This window comes from Peromyscus leucopus, chromosome 16_21 (assembly GCF_004664715.2).
Source record: "Peromyscus leucopus breed LL Stock chromosome 16_21, UCI_PerLeu_2.1, whole genome shotgun sequence".
In the NCBI taxonomy this organism is placed as follows: domain Eukaryota; kingdom Metazoa; phylum Chordata; class Mammalia; order Rodentia; family Cricetidae; genus Peromyscus; species Peromyscus leucopus.
This window is the reverse complement of record NC_051084.1, coordinates 67,659,706-67,680,664: the sequence shown is the minus strand read 5'-3', so window position 1 is coordinate 67,680,664 and position 20,959 is coordinate 67,659,706. Positions and strand designations below refer to the sequence as shown.

Genomic DNA, 20,959 nt, shown 5'->3' with positions numbered 1-20,959 from the left:
CACCACAGTTTCCAGGTGGTACACAGGTTCTAAGATCCAATTTAGATTTTCAGGAGTTCTTGACAAGTGTTTTTTTTTTTTTTTTGCCTGCTGAGCTGTTTTCCTGGCCCTTTAGCAGGATTCTCAACTGCCTAACTAATTAAACAATATGTTTAATTCCGCCGTGATTCAGATAGAGGCCCGGCAGTATAACTTGGAACTGTATTTATGCTGTTACTTGGATGGTTTGTCAACTGCATTCTACAGTTGAAGGGCATTTGAGTTGTATCTAGTGCATGGCTCCTGGTCGCTCTGCTCTGGGCATCCTTGTATACAATTTTTAGTTGATGTGAGCACTTTCCTCTATGTGTTTCAGAGCGGAAGAGCTCCAGGCAGGCATGCACATGGGCTAGTCCCTCCTGGCCAGTGCTCTCAATGAGAGATGTCTTCATTCAGGCCTCCTCTGCAGCTTTCCCGGCACTCTCTATTCTAACACATGGCATCTCAACCACGCTGCTCTTAGATGCCCTGTGAGGTTTGTCCTTGACTGACAAGGAGTGATGTGGAGCACCTTTTACTGTCGATGTGTCATTAGGGTAGTTAAGACATGTATGCATATGGGAATTGCCCCCATGTAGGCTAATCATTAAAGAGAAAGCATTGTCTGCCTTTTACATCTAGCTTTTAGAGCAATGGTTCTCCACCTGTGGATTGGGACCCGCCCCACCCCAACAAACGACCACCGGCAAACACAGATATCTACATTACAATTCATAACAGTAGCAAAATTACAGTTATGGAGTAGCAATGAAAATAATTTTATGATTTGGGGGACAGCACACCATGAGGACCTGTGTTAAAGGGTCATGGTATTGGGAAGGCTGAGAACCACTGTTCCAGAGCTTGGCTGTGAGTTATTCAACCATTCCATGTGTATCAACTACGTTCTCCCAGTATGGAATTTTCATTCTGATTTTCCTCATACTCACTGTGTTACTTGGTGGATGGAAACTCTGACTTAAATGATACCCAGTAAGTCAATCTTTTAGATTCTGCTCCTATTTCTTTTATCATGTTTGAGGTTTCTCTTTCAGAGGGCCTCTTTTCCTAATGTTTTTAAAGAGCAGAGCAGGGAGCTGTTAAGTGCTCTTAGCACGTTCTAAAATGGCTCTGGGAGTCAATATGGTTGAACTTGACAGTAACACAACCTTCCCAGCCCCCTTTATCAGAACCTAACCCATCTCACCAGGTCTGGCTCAAATAACTCCTCCTTCAAAGATGGCGGTTACCCAGCTTCCCTCCCAGTTCATTTAGGAAAAATGCCGCTGGGTTAGTTACACACATAGGTAACCCCTTAGAAAAACTCTAAGTTAGGGGGCACTTCTCCCCTCCCCCCCCTCCTCCGCCCACCCCAGGAATATGCACGCAACTCAGGCAGACATCCCAGAAATGACACCACAGGGACATTCATTCACCAGATATATTTGAACTCTAAGCTCTTTGAGCCATACACGTGCACAAATGATTCAGTGGGTGGAGACCTTCCCCTTCCCCTCCATTGAAAACATTTCAAACTTAAAAGAGTGCTAAAGAGGTTTGCATAATGTGCGTCATGGAAGTGTTGAGGCGATTGTGACTTTCACAGTGCTGGGAGGTCCTGGGGCTTGCCCATTTCTCCCGGAGAAAGCTCCCCCTCCCCTCTCCCCATGTTCAACCCAGCAAGAGAATCCCTTGATCTGCAACAGGTTAACATCCACACACGGCAATACAGTTTACTAAGACCTGGGTCATCTATAACACTGAGGTTTTTAATGCCTATACCGCAGAGTCATGTCAACTTTTACTAAACTGGAAACGTCTGCTACCACTATTTGGAAACACAGATTATTTCCAAAGCTTTCATTCATTTAGATTTTTTTTTTCCAGAACCTGCATCCTGAAAATTAATGTGGATTAGAAAGTCAGCCCCAGGCTCATAATCCATCTGCAGAGCTGAGTCCAACATCTCGTCCACTAGAGGGCACCATCTCTCCACTATTTGTAGTCTTTCCTTGGTCAATCAAAAACCCGAACCCTCCACAACAAAGGAAAGTCAAAGCATTTGCTTATTGTACGCTCCTCAGGTCTGAATTTGAAAAGGAGACTTATTTTCCGCATGAAAACTTGGGGTTCCACAAGCAACGCTGTCCTCAGTTCAACCACACTGTACTGTGTCCAGTACTATATTGCTATATTCACAGTAGAACGGACTTTGATTTTCTGAGTGATCTGTCTAGGTTTGAAGTTTCTTTTGAAACTAACATACGCCTAAGTCAAAAAAAAAAAAAAAAAAAAAAAAAAAAAAAAAAAAAAGAACCACAATAATCCCTCCATCACGTGGCTGGGTTAGTGTTCTTGTGTGTTTTTCTGAGGCTTAGGTCATGGAAGTACTAGCCCACTCTGTGGTAAATTGTATTTGCATCCAAAATTACTTGTTAATGAACAGGAGCTGATGAGGCTTGACACATGGAGCAGAAAGTATGGTTCTGTAACTGTATCTTCTGTAATGCACTTTGGGCTAGAGAAATACAAAAGTCACACGCAACGAAAACAAAGAACTTTTGAGCACACGGGCACGGGATGAGTGGGACTGCCATCCATTCATCCATCATCCTTTTGTGCTCTGCGATGCTCAGCTGTGTCTACGTTCTGGGGTTCAGCATCATCCAAGTTGTTTATAACCGACACTTGGATCTTTGTTTAGAAACGGGTGGTCTTGACAGCAAAGAGGCTGGCGAGTTGGTTATATATTGACATGAGCCATTGCTGTCCCCTTTACAACTCAGCATTAACCACGAGAGCATGTAATAATATCAGGTTATCTACAGTAGAGTCAGGATGCATTCAGAAGCAACGCAGGGATGATGATGTCATTAAGCAGCTAATGGTTGAACAATCACTAAATAAAAAACATCTGGATTTTAAACGCACAGCTCAAACATCTGTACAAATATACAAAGTGGGCGGGGGACAATCGTTCAGACACCATGAGACTTCTATAATAAATAGGTTTGTCTGAAATCTGTCTCTGTCACCTGGACAAGCCTCCCCAGTGGCCATGGGAAGTCCTATGTGGTAGTGGTGTTCAGAATCTACTGAGGAATATCTTTGGGGCCAAGCTCAATTTTGCCTCCAGGAATTTGGACAGAGCTATATGATGTATTGACTCAAACTGAAGATGATCCCAGGCTTGTTGAGCTGGATGGTGCTAGGGACACCCCTTTTTTATACAGGTCACGGCTGGGACACCGTGCAGTGGGGTGTACCCTTAAATCATTAAAATAAATGCTGGTGATCGTGCATGTCCTGGGAATGTTGGGATGCAGAGGACTGGGTGAGACCAGGTAGGGGGATCCCATGCAGTCAAAAATCAAGTTTACTTATGGTCCTATATAAGTGGCCAGGAGAAAACACAATCACACACACACACACACACACACACACACACACACACACCTGGAGCAGCTCACAAATAACTTAAATGCTATTTGTTACTGATGTCAATGGCTTGGATCAACATGAGAGAACAGAGATATAGGCTGTACTGATTGTTTAATAAGAAAATACTACCTTTTTTTTTCTAGAACTTTCTAAATAATGGATTATAGTTAATGGGTATGAGTTGATTGGGAGACATGTCACCTTTTCCTAGCCCTTTTGTCCGAGAGGCTTAATTACAAGGAAGGAATCGCAAACAACCAAACACCCAGGGACTTAAAGGCAATTAATGTTTTGGACAAACGACGAGGGGAAGCATGATAAGAGGAGAGGCGTGTTGTCACAGGCGTGCTCAGTTGGACATGGAGGGCGGCAGGCCGGGACGCCGGGTTTGGATGATTTTTGGCTTTGGGGAAGTCTTTGGATCCTCTTCTTCATCCATGTCGCTGTCACATACATGCACGACGACACTCGGTGTGGACTCGGTCCCCGCATGCAGCTCATACTTCTCTCCTGAAAAGCAAGACAGCAAGTGAGGAGGAGGGAAGGATTCCTTTGGCTCAGTTGCTGTTTTTTGTTTGTTTGTTTGTTTTGTTTTGTTTTTGCTGTTTTGTTTTGTTGTTGTTGCTTTTGAGACAGGGTCTCTGCATATATAGCTGTCCTGGAACTCACTCTGTAGACCAGGCTGGCCTCAGATTCACAAAGATCAGCCTACCTCTGCTTCCCAAGTGCTGAGATTAAAGACATGCACCACCACACCCAGCTAAGGGGAAGATTCTTAAAGGCTGTCTTGGCAGGGTTTGCCAAGGAAGTAGGACTGACATTTTTTAGGTGTGTTGGGAAGCCTACAATCTGGTATTGGATAGAATGAGGGAAGTCTATCAGTCATTGTGCCCTGGCTACAATCTATCAAATATCCAACTGCCATCGGCCCACTATCAACTATCCATCGCCAAATAAGCCACTTAACCTTTCTCGGTCACAGCAAGCTCGACTGTACATTTCAAAATGGTACTTCCATTCTGTTGGATTGTGAGGATTCAATGCATCTAGTAATATAAAACTTTGGCTCTTCAGTACATCCCAAAAGCTTGGCTTGCAGTGCTACTGACAATGGTATGAGCTGGAGCCTCAAGAAGGATTTGATGGGACCCTTGGCCTCTCCTGCCTCCTTCTTTTTGCTTCCTGACCTCCATGAGGTGAGTCAGCCTTCTCCATTATGACTCCCTCCTTAGGAACTGTGCTCCATGGAGCCAAGGGAGCATGGACCAGAAGCTCTGAATCCATAAGTTACAGTTGAAGTCAACTTCCTTGACTGATTAGTTCAGGTGTTTTGTTACATTGAGGAGAAGCTCGCTCACACAGCCAGTTAGTCATACCTGTTACTGTCTGATCCCGGGTCATGCTGCTAATAGCTGAGCCATCTTGAGTCAAACACTTTTTGGATAAGCTAGACTTTAAATTCTCTTCCAGGTATATAATACTCACAACCATAACTGCTCCCAGGTGCAATAAGAATAGAACATTGCTTGTCCAGAATCTGCAGTGGTTAGTGAATAACTGGTAGATATCATTAAGACCCTAATTCCAAGAGTCTCATTCTGTGTGTGCGGGTTGGAGGGATACGGGCATACAGATGCACGTGTGTGCATGAACATGTGAAGTCACAGGACATCCTTAAGCGCCCTTCCTTAGGTAAATCTACCTTTCGTTATGGTTGTTTCTTTGGTTGTTGTTGTGGCTGTGTTGAAGTGGGATCTCTCACTGGCATGGAGCTCACTGCACAGGCTCGAATAGCTGGCCAGCAAGACTCAGCCCCTGCAGTGCCTTGTCTGTAAATGGCCAGTCTGTTGAATGTGGGTTCTGAGGATTGAACTTGGGTCCTCATGCTTATCAAGTGCTTGTGGGCACATTAGCAACTGAGCCGTCTTTCTGGTCCCTCTTTTACCTTCAAATCACCCCCAGGTATCTGTCAGATGGTCTTCCCCATCGCTGGCTACAGAGGGCTGTTAAATAATATTTGTGCCTTAACAGCACAGTCCAGTCGAAGCAACAAGACCTCCAGGTACAGGAGCAAGAGAAGGTAGGTCTATGCTTGTAACTCCACAACTGTTAATATCCCCATCTTCCCCTGAAACCTCATTTCCCATCCTTCATGACTCAGCAGAAAAAGACTTTTGAAAATAGTATCTTCTAGATTGCATCTTGGTCACCAGTTCCCCAAGTCTCACCAGATCAAGTTCAGATGTCCTTGAACTAGTCCAGAAGTTTCTGCATCATCACTCACCTGTCTTTCCCCATGAGTTGACCGTTTGTGCTTTGTCTGGGCAACTTAGCCATCAGCTCCCAATCATGGCCACCTTCTTCCACCACCCTATGAGGCAATGTCTCACCTCTCTCTGAGAGCTCCTTAAATTGTGCTTACCTTCCAGGATCATGACCTGGATACCGACCTGTGCAGGAATCTTGCCTGCTATCCTAGGCCTTGATGACTAGAGCGAGTTCTCTCAGTCCCCATGACAGGGTGTCAGTCATCTGTGCCACTGTGCGCACACTGGTAAGCAACAGTAGTGGAACAGAAAGCCTGCAAGGCATAGACTTCAACTTTGGATGCTGACACTGAAGATGAGGATCCCGGATAATGTAGTAGGTGTCAAAGCTCTCCCAAGTGATGCTAGGGAGGAAGGCCATCCCACTCAGTCACTATTATTTGTTATTAGTCTCCCTAAAAGGTATCAGAGCTCTAACCTCTAGTTCCTGTGACTGTGATCAGATTTGAAAGTAGCGTCTTTACAGATGATCATGTTAAAATGAGGTCACTATGTCCACGGCCTTATAAAAAGGGACAAGTCTGGGGAGACACAGAATCTCACACAGAGAATGCCATGTGGAGAATGGGTCTATGCTGTCCAAAGCCAGGGAAAAGACATGAAACCAGGAATGGGTCCTTCTCGAGCACCTTCAGAGAGAGCGGTTTTCTGCACACCTTGATCTCGGAGCCTCCGGAGATGTAACTCAACCAGTCTAGTTGTAAAAGTCATTCACTGTATGCTGTTCTACAGCCTAGAAAGCTAATGTAGCCACACTCTGCTTTTTACTGAGTCAGGAAGTGTTAATTCATTTTAAAGTTGCATATATGTGTTTGTATGCACATGCATGGTTGCATGTTCCTGTGGGAGCAAATGTGGAGATCAGAGGACAACCTTGGGCATTAGTCCTTGCCTAGCCATCATCTGAGAGAAGGACTCTTTGCTGCTAGGTACCCCAGGCTAGCTGGGCCATGCCTGTTTGTGACTTGCCTGATTTAGCTTCCATCTCGGCCTAGGAACACCAGGACTATAAAAACACACTAGTGCCTCTGGCTTTCTGTGGGCTCAGGGATCCAAACTCAGGCTCTCCCATTTGCAGGGACAGGGCTTTGTTCACTGACCGGTCTTCCCAGTCTGAGAGTCGGGAGCTCTTTACCAGATACCCTCCGCCAGCATTCCACCATGTCAGCAGGAGCTTTCCCGAGTCATGACAATGAATGGTCCAGGAAAACAGAGGATTACGGCTCCCAGGGCTTTGGAAGCAAAAGGGATAGAAGCAGGCAGAGCTGCTGTTCTGCACCGCCTGAAGACTCTTGAGTCAGACGAGCTGAAATCACAGGCAGGCAGGACCGCAGCACGTCTCATGCCCCCATCCAAGTTAGCTGATGTGGACAATTCGGCATGGCGCCCCGCTTGGCATTCCTGCTATGGAGTGAGCTGGAATGGAGAGCGAGCATTAACCCAGCAAGGGATTGACCCCCTTTGAAATCACCAATCACGGTAGGCATCTTGTTGTTATGGTCCATTTAATGTGGCGGAAAATGAATTATATTGAGTGGGGTTTATCACCATGATTGTATTTTGTCCCAGTGTAAACAACAACAACAACAACAACAAAATCAAAGCTCCAAAGTAGAAGAGGTTGTTTGGGGATTGGTAATGGGGGGGACGGACTCATGAAACCAGGTTTATCTGAGGGATGCAGGAGACGGTTCGGGGCAGCTTATGGCATCTCCAAGCCCTGCTTCTTAGCTGACTTACTAGAGGTGCTGGCTGACAAACAAACTCACACCAGCAGGGGGCAGCAGCACTGAGGGCTCTGATCTAGTGCAGTGTGCGTGTGTGTGTGTGTGTGTGTGTGTGTGTGTGTGTGTGCGCGCACACGCGCGCGCGCGCGCACCCCATGGCCCCATGTGCCTCTTGGTATTCTTCAAGAGAGACAGGAAGAAGTGATTCCTGAGGCCTCCAATGACATGACAGTCCTTTCAGCAGAAAGGATTTCTTTTGGATTGTCACACTGCAAAAACCCATATTAAGGAACCCCCAAGAACCACCGTGGTCCTGTTCACTGCACTGTTTATTGTGAGTGCAGAGATGGAGCGTGTATATGCATGTGTGTGTACATGTGTGTATGGGACCACAGAAGGGATCTGCCATAACAGTGTGAATGTGAAGGCTGTGAAACTTAGGCTGATGTGGGGTGACAGAGGTGATACAGGCCAGGCTAATGTGGGGTAACTGGTGATGCAGGCCATCACGAACGTAGTCCCTTTCCTTGTCTTTTGGCAAGAAAGCTATCCTTGTTAGAAGCAAGATGTCATTCTGTAGCCCTGGCACTCACCATGTAACCCAGGCTGGCCTGGAACTCACCATGTAACCCAGGCTGGCCTGGAACTCACCATGTAACCCAGGCTGTCCTAGAACTAACCCAGGTTAGCCTTGAACTCACCACATAATCCAGGCTGGCCTGAAACTCACCATGTAACCCAGGCTGGCCTAGAACTCACTATGTAATCCAGGCTGGTTTGGAACTCATCATGTAATCCAGGCTGGCCTTGAACTTGTGACCCTTCTGTCCAAGCCTCTGAAGTGCTGGTGTTTCTAGCATACTCTACCATGCCCAGGTATCCTTTTCTTTTTTCCTTTCCTCCCGCTCCCTTTTCCCTCCCTCTCTTCCTCTGTCCTTCCTTCCCTCTCTAATTCCTTCTTTCCTCCCAATCTTCCTTCCATCCCCTTCCCTCCTTCTCTCTTTTCATGTCCTTCCCCCATTCTCTCTCCCTCTCCTTCCCTTTCTCCCCCCCCCCTTCTCAATTGCAGTGAAACACAAAGCAAAGCCAGCTCTTAGTCCTTCCAGGCACTCTTCATGCTGTGTTCGCACCTCTGAAATGGAGGAAGTGAGGCCCAGGAGGGGACCATAGCGGTGGGGTCCACTCTGGTGTAGCCTCTGCATGTGGGGTACAAAGTGTCTTCAGTTGCGCTCATCAAATCAGACTGCACATGTAAGGGATGTTTTCTGGCTGTGGTCCAGTTAAGGCCGCCATCTCATTGTGCTATTTTGGGAAACGCTGTTACTATCAAAATCCCTCACAGCTTAACATCTGCTGAGCGCCTACAGAATAAAAAGAAATGGCTTTGGCCTTACTGGATTGAATTTTTCTGTTTTTGGCTCTCCCCTCGGGCTTCGGTTAATTCTTCCACCGTGAGGGTGACGTCAATGCTGTCACCATGGAAAGGAAACAACTGGGCTTAGATGGGGACAAAGAGCATGTCAAGCTTGATCCACCCAGGGTGGGGACAGTCTTGCCATGGTACAGCGAGGACAAGACGTTGAGACCCGTTTCTTCGCTGGGACAATGAAAGCATTCATCTGTCACATGCTCGTTCCTTTGTCTGCATCAGATCGTCCCGTCCCCTGTGTGCAGAAAGGAGGCCAGGGCCCAAAGCCATCAACGCTGTGCCAGTCAGTGTTTCCCTTGACCTCTGCTGAGACGCATGAAAAACGGTCCAGTGTGGGCAAGAGTCAGATGCTCATTCAGGCTGCCGACACTGACCAAGGCTTGGCTGCTGTTCAAATAGATGCCCAAATTCTGTCCCCACTCTCTTCTTGAGCGGGTGGAGTCAGGTTGGTGACAGTGTCCTAGCTCCTGCAGGATGCAGGACAGACCATGTTGCAGGCAAGATACCGCCTGTCAGTGGTGAGCAGGGTCCTGAGGGATGCTGTGGGGTAGTGTCTTCCAGTCTGATTGACACAGGAGGCCACCATCATGCCACCTTTGACTCTCAGTGATGACTGAGCCCCTCCTGTATCTTTTCTAGACTAACCACTGGTTACAGAGTTTGTAAACACTGGCATCGTGCAGAGGTGTGGGGGCCTGGAGATGGTGCAGAGCTGCACGTATGTACATTAAATTGGAGTCAAGACTCTTTAGATTTTAATACTTTGGAGGGAAAAAAAAATCCTTCCTGGTGCAGGGAAAAAGAAACCCTCCTGAGACTTCAGGCTTTGGGGACTAGTCCTTATCGTGTGTGCTGATGGGGAATAGATGGAATCCTGCCCCAGGGGCTTCCAAATATAGAAAAGTCTGACAGTGTAGGTGGCTTGATCCGCTGCACCGTCTGCTGTTCTGGAAGATTCCTAGCCCTACACAGCGATGCCCTTGTAGGAGGAGTATACTTCCAGGCTGGTCTCACAGACTGACTGACGACTCCGGAAGTAGTCACTCCTTTCCTTGCTCCCATGATAGATAGAACACGTACTATATCTTTACGTCTGCATCCTTTCTACCCTGCTTGTCCTCAAGGCTCTTTCTACCAGTCCTCCAGGCTTCTAGGCTGAAGTCCTTAAAGCCAGGCACTTGAATTCCTTCCCATCAACCACCACAACTGATGGGTCTCGGAGTTTTCCTCAACATGGCTCTCAAGCATTTCCACATGTGTCCCTTCCAACATCTGCTAGGCAAAGACCCCATCAGGGCTCTCTTCCAGCCACCTGGAGCACTTCCTGCTGCTCTTCTCAACACAGTAACTAATCTTAAAGCGACAGATGGGGACGCTGCCTTATCACACATTAATAATGTGACTCAGAGGAGGTTGGGTAGCGTTTCCGAGAATTATCAGTGCAAGGGGGCTAGCCCTGTGTTCCTAGGACGCGGAGAAGTAAATTCATGCCAACTACGTAAAACTCTCCCAAGAGCCACAATATTAATTACTTGGGAGAATGTCACTGTGGTCAGTGTTGCTCAAATAATCTCTGGTTTACAATATGATGAACGAATCATACAGCATTTAAGTAACAAGGCAGTGAAACAATTGCAAAGGGCGTTGCCTCAGTGGGTCTCCAAGAACCCTAAAAGGCGAAAGACAGGCTGGGCCCCGAAGATGAGTGTGTAGCTGCGCACCACAGAACCTGGTCCTGAAGACAGACCCATCCTCTCCCCCCAAGTCACTACTCTCCATTTCCTTAATTTCCTACCCATATCCACACCTCTATGTCTAAGAGACAGAGAACTACAAGTTGCTATTTTAATGAGACCTTGGATTTTTTTTTGAGGTACTCAGAACCATTCAATTCTAATACTTAAATGTATCATCCATAATTATCTCATTCAAGTGATATTTGCACACACACACACACACACACACACACATTGCTTCTCCATCACTCCCTGTGTTATCGCCTTGAGACAGAGTCTCTCATGGAGCCAGAGACTCAGTTTCAGCTAAGCTAGCCAGCCACCAAGCTTGTAAGATCTGCCCATGTCCACCTCCTCGGGACTGGCTCAGCTCTAGGCACACCTCTCCATGTCTGGCATCTTATATTGGAGTTGGAGATTTGAACTCAAACCTCATGCTTGCAGAGCAAGAGCTCTTACCCATTGTGAACTCTCTCTAGGCCCTCTGGTGATATTTGTGTCCCGCATTACTGAAGTGAGGATGTAGACTAACGAGTGAATATCCACTAGTTAATGCTCACTAAATACAGGGTTGATTTACAGAGGGCACTGAGCTGTTCATAATCACCTGAGTAAAGTCTCATATACACCAGAGGCAGCTGGGGACCACTGTAGTAGGACAGAAGGCAATAGACTCCTATGGTGTCCAATGTGGGGCTCAAATATCCACATAAGGCCTGAGAAAGTGGTCTTTCGGGTGGGCTTGGCTCTTTTAAAAGGCCCTGCTGTGCAACTGAGCACTGGAGCAGCTAGGACTGGGTACAAACTCCTGCTTCAGGCAGACACAACAAATTCCCAGATCTGGGGCAGGTAAATACAGCTCCGGGGTGGTACCCACCAACATGAGACTCAGGAAACAGAGGGGGCAAGCCAGCTGCCAGCAGGCCATATGCAGAGCTGTGTGGTGGTAGGCTAGCAGTTTAAGATTGGGCCTACAACAAAACAAACCAAACCAAAACATCTCTAAACATGTTACAGTGTGTTTAATAATGTACTTAGTTGCTAAATAAAGAAAAAATGAGTATAGACAGTCATAGAAAATATAGTTTAAAAATAATAAAGTCTTCAAAGAAAGAGTAAAATGATATAAAATAAAAACATAATGCCACATAAAGATGGGAAATACACAGGGCATCTGGATCCTGCATGGTACTTTGTTGACAATGAACTTTTTAAATGCTAATGTATGTACAAAAAATAGCTGCTGAGAGACATTGGATTATAGAAACTGCTAAATTAAACCAATCTATATATTTTAAGAGTATCTTAACTTCAAAATGGAAGTCAGAAAATACATTGCATTGGGGGAGAGGTTATGCTTTTGTTTCCACAGGAAACAAAAAGTTACGGTTCTCTTCAAAATTAATAAAGATCAGATTTGATTAAGGGAGACCTCCTGAGGATCCTGGCTGCAGATATGAGGGGAAAAAGCCCAGAAAGACTCCAGGACAGGTGATGTATATGCTGATCCTTCAACCTGGGAACAACTGAGACTGGATGAAACATGATAAAATCTTGTTGGTTACAGAATCCACATGACTTATTATTACATGCCATCCTTTCATATGGCATGAATAGAGATTTATATTACAGTTTGGTTATGTAGTCCAAATGACTTATAAAGTTCACAGATACCTTTTACCTGCTTAAACATAGAACAAAAAATCATCTTCAGCTGACTTGTGCACACCACACATTCCATACTTGTGTTAACGCGCACACACACACACACACACACACACACACACACACAAAACCTAAAAAAGTTTGTGTTTTCAGAAAAAAGAACCAGATACCAATGAAGACAAGTATCTCAGGTGATCTAGCCTCTCAGAATGCCTCTGTTAAGTTTCCTTAAAATTCTGTATTCAGAACAACTTCAAAGCTGCTAGTTGAGATGGTCTAGCCTCACAGACCATCCTGCTAAGACTTCAGATAAGTCCTGCACTTTCCCATCACACAGACTAAACAAAAAATAACACAACTAGCTCTCCCAGGACTTGATCATTATTCCAATTTTCTCAGGGTCCCCTAAAGATGCTGTGGCCCCCAGATAACAGGAAGCAATCTAGAGAGTATGATGCCCACATTCCCAAGAGGTGGGGTGGGTGGTTTTTGGTTATTTGGTGAGTTGTGAATGCTTGTTATCATTTAGGGATCTATTTCTGAAAGGAAAAGGGGGGCTATAGCACAGAAATGCTGGAATAAGAGGGTGTATTGTTGAGTCTACCTTTAAACAACCACTAGTCTTAAATATTTTACATTAGTATGATTTTTTGTATATTGATATGAATTTAAGACTATTTTGTTATACTGTATATATGTTTCTATTCTTGTGTAAGGTATTGTACCTATATAGCTCATTTAAAAATATAATGTAAAGTTCTAGCCCTTGAAGGCTATATTGCAAACTGTTTAGGATGATTAAGAAATGTAGGTGAATTGTTAGTCATCTATAACAATCAAATTTGTAGTCATGTAGGTATTTTCAAGATTAAACAGAGATATATTTTTGATATCTAGGTGGTCTTCAAACACTTTAGAGAACTACAGAATATGGCATTGAAAATGTCTTAATAGCATAAGGCTTTTCATGACAGCGAGATATGTCTGCTCCAGGAAGCACCCATTTACTTCAGAAAGGATGATGGGCATTGAATAACCTCCCTGTGGAATTTGTTTTCATTTGTGGCAAAGTTAACCACTGGGAAAAGAAACTGCCTTTGCCTTGACTGCTGACAGAATGCTGTCCAAAATGGACAAACAGGACACACAAAAAAGGCAACTGCCAAACTTTGCCAAGACAAGGTAGGACAGTCCTTCAAAATTCTTGCTTCACAGAAAAGTCTGTCAGATATTCTAGGCCTGTAGGCTGAAGATGGATGCCCCAACCTTGCAGGGGAACCTTGAGTGACTGTCCAGGCAGCCAGATGTTTCTGTCATTCCTTAGTTTTAGAAGTTGCTTGCTCTGTACTTCCTGTTTAATCAGGTAATATTATGTCCTTCTTGAGTCTCTGATGGAGTTGTAGACAAGATAGTTATAGTTACAATTTTCTTTGTTCAGAAATAAACTCACAAAAGAGGTATAAAGTGTATAAGATTGAGGGACATAAAAGCTTAAATTGTTTATCTAAGAAAATGGTTTGAAGTCTAAAAAGATATTTTTTTAGGATGACAATATAAGTTATGATAGAAAATGGTTTAGGTATAAAGCTGGACTCACTAAGGGTACATAATACTGTATTTTCTCCAAATTTGCCAAATACACATATGGAATAAACATTGTGAATGTAATTGTTACTTGATAGTTGTTCTTACTGTATGTAGTTTTACTATGTTAGAGTTAAAACCTTTCTTTTTTATTTAGACAAAAAAGTTGTAGGATATTTGTACACTGTGTGAAGATGTATTGTTGTGATTGGTGTAATAAAAAACTGAACAGCCAATAGCTGGGCAGGAGGTATAGCTGGGACTTCCAGGCAGAACAAGAAAAAGGAGAAGGAATCTAGGTGCTAAGGAGAAGTGAGACGTGTGGAGGGAGCAGGATGGGAAGTACAGAGATAAGGTGAAAAGCCACGAGGCAAAATGTTAGATTAATATAAATGGGCTAATTTAAGTTATAAGAGCTAGTGGGACAAGCCTAAACTAAGGCTTAGCTTTCGTAATAATAAGTCTCTATGTTGTTATTTGGGAGCTGGCTGGCTGAATAGAGAAAGACTCATTACATTCCTGGGCCCTTAGTTTGTTTCTCATTAAAGAATGGCACATGTTCTCTAGTGCACCCTGGTACTCTCCCAGTATTTGCAACGGCTTAAGTTCCTGAAGTTTTTTTGAGAAAAGATGGTGGTGATGATGATGATGATGATGATGATGATGATGATGATGGTGATGATGGAGATGGAGTTAGCCATGCCAGATAATCCATAAGATCTTGCTTCTCCCTTCATCCTGAGAGCAGCTGGGTCTCCTCTTTGGTCAGTGCTGACTCCCTTTAGGTTGTGACCAGAGCCTCATGTGAATCCTGTGTGTATTCTCACACTGTGGCTTGGGTCCCTTTCTACCGTCTCTGTGGTAACACACTCACCCACGACTGTTGCTCTACTGTTTGACTATTGTCCTGGCTTTCCCCTTCAAGCTGAAACACTGTTTAGAGCAGGTATCTGCTTCGCTTACTGTATGTCACAGAAAGCTGTCATGCCCTTAAACTGAGTAATATCTCTGTTATTGAGCACTTCCTACATTCCAGGCACAAGGCTAAGTCTCTAAGTGAGTCACATAAAAAAGTAATTCTTATTACACAGCTTTGTGACACAGACTTCATCATGACTCAAGGGGCAGGAGGGTAAGGAACTTTCTTTAGGTCATAGAGAGTATAGAATATACAAACTAGATTCAGCCTCACACCTTGAGTTTTAGTCATAACCCCAAAGCAAGAGGAGAGTCTAACTTCATAGTGGATATTCTTTAGAGCTAGAAAAAAAACCAGGTACTCTGAGCAGAGGGCACTCAACACTTAAAGATCACAGATACTGAGTAGCTGCCTATTCACAAGGTTTAAAATGTTTTTTTTTTTAAACATTTATGTATTATTTTGTGTATGTGTGTGGATGTGCATGCCTGAACCACAGACTGTGTGGAGGTCAGAGGACAACTTCCTGAAGTCAGTTCTCTCCTCCCACCATGGGCCTGGGGATCGAACTCTGGTCATCAGGCTTGGCAGCAAAGACTTTTATCTGCTGAGTCATCTTGCTGGCCCATTCCCAGGATGACACAAGAGGAGAGAAAGAACTTACTTTTAAGGAATGGTAGGGAGGACAGGAATTACAGAAGCATTTCAAAGATTTCCAGTTGTCTCTCAAGGGTTTTCACTGATACCTTGGTGTTCGTACAAGTTTATATTTAACATTGGTCAACCCTGGAGAAGAGCAGCGTGCCCCAGCCCAGACTGGGGACCACAGTGTCGCCACTGCAGTCTCTTCTCCTGTGGACAGGTGAGAGGTCTGCATGTGCAGGAGTGACTTCCCAGCAGAGGGAGGTGTACTATCCGCTCGTGACAGGAAACTGCCACTCACCCGGATTGCTAGCATTCTCCCTTTCTGTCCTACTTCTGAAGATGGTGAAAGACGTAGAGAGGGAAAGACCAGGAAGAGAAAGAATTCACGGGGGACTCCTCACAAGAGCTATCTACCTCCTCTAGAGGTTTCTACTTCATGCTGAATTGTGGTGGCCTTCAGTCCCTCCTGAGACCTGGAGGACCCAGGGAACTTCACAGAACGTGTCCACAGACTGAGGGCCAGAATTCATGATGTAAAGATGGAGCGAGAAAGTGCAGATGTCATGAGTCAAGACAGGTTTTATGTTCCACTCAGCAGGACTGAAGATACATCCAAGAACCATGTGGAGAAGAGCAGAGTCTTTTTTCTTTTTTTTAAACATGTATGCCCCTCAGGAAAAACTCTTGGAGAGGAAATAGAAGCTGATGAACACCTGTTGGAGGACCAGAGCTCTGCATCCCCTGTGTGGAGAGCCATGGTTGGAGCCCGTGCTGACTGGGAATAGGGGAGGCTGGCTGCTGTGCTTGAAGTTCATGCCTGTGATCAGGATATAGCCATCTTGAAGTGTGAATTGACTCTTCATGCAATATTCATGCCATATACCCAAAATATAGGTGCTCATTTATATTTGAAAAGGAATTGTCCTTACCACTGAATCAGAGCTTGGAATAGCTAAGTCCTCCTTGTGAGTTACATTAATTAGTGACAGATATCTTCCACGTGAGGGAAACTGTATGCTAAGCAGCCACCACGGCAAAGCTTCTTTACTATGACATGTTTTGATAGAGTAGAATTCGGGGGGGGGGTGAGACCTAAAAATAGCGGACGTGGGCAACTTGAAACTGAAGTACCATTTAAAATCCTCCTCTGCAGTTAACTAAAATTGATCTCGCTAAGCAGAGCTAAAAATAGCAGGAGGGGAGCAGGGAATAGACAATGTTTTCCTCTCTCCCTGCAGGCATTCTTGGTGGCAATGAGCATGACCTTCTGTGCCCTCCAGAGAGCAGAACAAAGGCTGGCACTTCACATCTGCTCAGCTCCTCCTCCTGTTTAGTTGGGTGGCGCTCTATTCACCATTTCTGCCCACTGCTGTGGATACGCTGTTTTTGCTGGGTTGGGATTTTATTTTCCTTTTCTTTCCTATTATATTATGAAAAGAATATAACCCTGTACTGCTTCTCAAGTTAGGAATAGCAGATACCATAAAACAAATAGAAATGGATAATTTTAGCTCATTACCCACCTCCAGGTCAGAATCCATGTTACTGCCTCTGGATCAGAAGCACAAAAGCCCTCGTTTCATAGAGACACCCCAAGAAGAGAGAAGAAGGGAGCAAATTCTGTGCTGTAGACCCCAAATTGCCATTTCAGTAAAGCAAGGGATGCATCCCCCCCCCAAAAAAAAAAAACATGGGGTCTGTGAAGCGGATGATACAGAAACTCACAACTGATCAGCGTGTAGAGAATGAATGTCTGTGGAGTGTTCAGCTACAAGAGACATCTAGGCACACCCCCCTTTCCTAGGATCTGGGGATCACTGGGGAAGAATGGGTAGAAAGGTTGTAAGAGCGAGAGGTGGGAAGGATGGGGTGACGGGTGTCTTCTGGATATTACGTGACCTCTGCCCTCATGAACTCACAGGAGATGGAGCCGCCTTCACAAGACCAAGCCGTGCAGCATTCTAGTATGGAGAGGAAAGCGGCTCATGAACCCCCAACCCTGATGAGGTGGCTTCTGGGGGAGGGTGAGTCTATTTTCTTTAAGGGTGTGGGTTCTGGTAGACTCACTATGTTGCAGAAGATGGCCACATACTCATGAGTATATGGACAGCCCCAAATGGAACTCTGTGGGTTATTAAAAACGAACAAAAAAAAGGATACAAAGTTGGGATAGGAAAGGAGGGAGAGGGAGAGTCTGGGAAGAGTAATGAAGAGGAGTGGGGGTGAACATGATCAAAATACTCTGTATGAAATTCTCAAAGAATTAATAAAAATATTACATTAAAAATAACCTGGAGCTCAGGTAGTTGTCTTTAACATGAAATGAGTTATAATTTGTCACTGAAATGGTTCTGCCAAAGGATTAAAGAAATGAACTTTATGAAATCATTTTTAATGGCAATGCTAGAAGTCCTTTTGTTATTGCAAACATTAATTAACTGCTCTCTGACTCAGTCTGGCTAAAGCCGCAGAAAGCAACAATTTGCTGCTGAAGATGCTGTCTCTAGGCAGGCTAACATCTGAGGCATCGATGTCTTTATGCATTCAGCCACCCAATATTTATTGAGTATCTACTATGTGCCAGGTGCAACCGGGAACCGAGAATGCCAGTGTGAATAAAGTGTACACGTTCCTTTGAAAAATCAGGAAAGAGCCAAAGCTGAACAACAGAAAATGCCCACAAGGAGAAGGGAGCATTTGTGTGGAGTGCTACAAGGAAAACAACTGCTATCTCTGTCAGTCTGTCTGTCTCTCACCCATCCATCTGTCCATCCATCCATCCATCCATGTATGTATGTATCTATCTATCTCTCTATCATATCTCTCTATCTCTATCATCTATGTAGGTATATATGTATGTATGTATCTGTCTATCTATTTATCTATCATCTACCTGTCTGTCTGTCTGTCTCTCTATCTATCATCACCTAGCTACTTTGCTGACACCTTGTTGGGGGATAGGACACACACATACGTAAGGGAAGGATGTAGGGAGGCTGTAATCTTGACCTCTCCTTCTTGTGCCTGAAATAGCTTGTGCTGTAGCTCGAGGGCCCGTCTTCAGCTCACACATTGGACCCCCACTTGCTCAGTGCAGCAGTGTTGGGAAGGGTTTGGGGGATAACAACTGAGCATCAGTGAATGGATTAATGCCAGTCTCATCCCCATGAGGCCTGGATTAGTTACCACAGTGTGGGCTGTTATAGAGCATGCCACAAACTCATATCCTCTGTGGCTTTGCTTTTGTTTTAAAGACAGGGTCTCACTATATAGATCTGAATGAATATAGGCCAGGAACTTGCTATGTAGACTAGGCTGGCTCAGACTCACAGAGATCCCCCTGCTTCTGCCTTCCAAACCCTGAGAATAAAAGTGTGCTCTCCCACACCTGGCTGCCTCATGCCCTCTAGGTGACATATTAACTGAGCAGGTGCTGACCTTAGGTTCTTGGACTTCCTGGCTTCCAGAACCACTAGCTGAAACAAACCTCTTTCTTTTTATAAATCATCGAGTCTTGGGTGTTCTGTTTCAGCAACAGACAGTGATGCTAATGGCCTCTAATAATGACCTCTGTGATATTTTCAGTCCCATTATTGGACACAAGTCATTTATCCGCATGGGATCTGGAAGCAAAGAGAAACAGCCTCAAACTGCTGGCAAAGGATGCGGATAATAATGTCCAAAAAAATCCGTCCAGGTGGCAGATGTTCCAAGGACACAATACCAGTTGTCCTTGCAGAGGAGGAACCCCTGGATGTTGGCGACCTTGGCGTTTGCTATTGCATGTGAATGGCTCCCATCTCTGCACGCCACACACTGGGTCAGGCTTTCTGAAAGGCAGGAGTGGCGTGAAAGCCCACCACCAACTCAGGGTTAGAACAGAAGTTACCCAGGGCCCAAGCAGAACAGGCCCAAAGTGGGCAATACTCCATGACGGAAGAGCATCTGGCCAAGGGGCGGAGCTTCACTCCCTGGAACCAGAAGAGATTCTGAAACCACCCAGCTGCCTCACCCTGGGGAAGCCCATCTGTCTTTCCACAGCTCAGTCCTCTAGTCTGTGACATGGGGTGACTATGGCTCCAGGGCACTTGCCAAATAGTATGCGGTACATTTATGTGAGGCAGGAAGGCGAAGGCCATAGGTTGCCCTGTCAATCACCTTTGCTCAACCCTCACAAGAACCGCCCTCCTTTCCTGACTGTCTGAGGTCATTTCCTCTCTGCCTCCTTTGTGGCAAGTTCCACAGGTATCCCTTCCAAGGCCTAATCCCTGCGCCAGGTGTCCCTTCTCTCCATCTTTGAGGTCCTCTCTGTACCCACTCTCTGCTGACGCTGACTCCAAATGAAAGTTTATGTCCTTGATAAAAACAAAAGGTGACTAGAATTTTCCTGGATTACCAGCTCCAAGGAGGGGAAGCACAGAGCTGTTGAGCCGTGATCTCAACACATTTTACACCGAGGAGCCGCTTCGGTGAGGAGTGAAGACCAGGATGGAATACGGCTGAAAGGGCAAAGTGTTTGTCAGGTAAACATGAGCACCTGATCTCCAGAACACACGTGGGCTTGGTGGAGCACACTTGTAATCTCAGCGCTGGGGAGGTCGACAGATGCCTCCCTGAGACAACCAGCTTAGTTACGTGGTGAGTCCCGGGCCAGGTGAGATCCTGTCTCAACAAACAAACAAACAAACAACCCAAAAGCAGAAAAGGTAGATGGTGCCTGAAGAGTAGTACTAGTGTTTGACTTCTGGCCTACACACACACACACACACACACACACACACACACACACACACACACACACACTTAGAGGATGATGTAAGTGAAGGATGATGAACACAGCCTTGGAATTACCTGGGTGTGTTCTCAGAAATTTATGCTCTCACCCTGGGGCCCCAGTCTCCAGTCCTGTAAAATGCAGGTCAGCCAGCCAGGGTCTTGGTGATTCTACAGGAAGATCTATTTGTTGATATGCAGAACAATTATCCAACATGTTCACTCGGGTGCCTGTTCACAGCTGAGTCAAGCTGGCACCCCACAGGGTCCCTTGGGCTGTAGAGAGTTCCTGCTGTGGTGGCTAATAGCTTTCCAAGGCTTGACTTGAGCAGACTGACTTTGCACATGGCATTACGCTGCGCTCTCCACAGCCATGATTCTCCTTGATCCAGGCCTCCAGTGAGTGAAGCAGGCACTCATAAATGCCATCACTCTGTCCATCAGCCCCCCCACACACACCTACTGCTTCTCACAATGGCTCTCTAAGGGTAGAATCACGGTCATTTCTAAGACCCCCAAATGTCAAGTGGCTCACTGGTCCACCAGGGGAGGCTTTCATCTGAGGCAGGCCCCACACTCAACAGACAGTCATTCTCTCACGGAAAACGCTCATTAATCAAATCAGCCCCCATCTTCATCTGAGAACACAGAAAGTAGTGTGATCATTTCTTCTTGGGAATTTCCTGGTTTTAGCA

General features: G+C 45.3%; 1 protein-coding gene across 2 annotated transcripts in view; it reads right to left on the bottom strand.

Annotated features, from left to right (window-relative positions):
* Positions 1-1,445: 1,445 nt before the first annotated feature.
* Positions 1,446-20,959, bottom strand: part of Rcan2 (regulator of calcineurin 2) — a 227,807-nt gene continuing 208,293 nt past the window's right edge. For both annotated transcript variants that reach the window (XM_028890686.1, XM_028890687.2), the window contains one exon: positions 1,446-3,969. In XM_028890686.1, the coding sequence (XP_028746519.1) occupies positions 3,809-3,969 (161 nt within the window). In that variant the 3' untranslated portion in view covers positions 1,446-3,808. The remainder of the gene's footprint in view (positions 3,970-20,959) is intronic.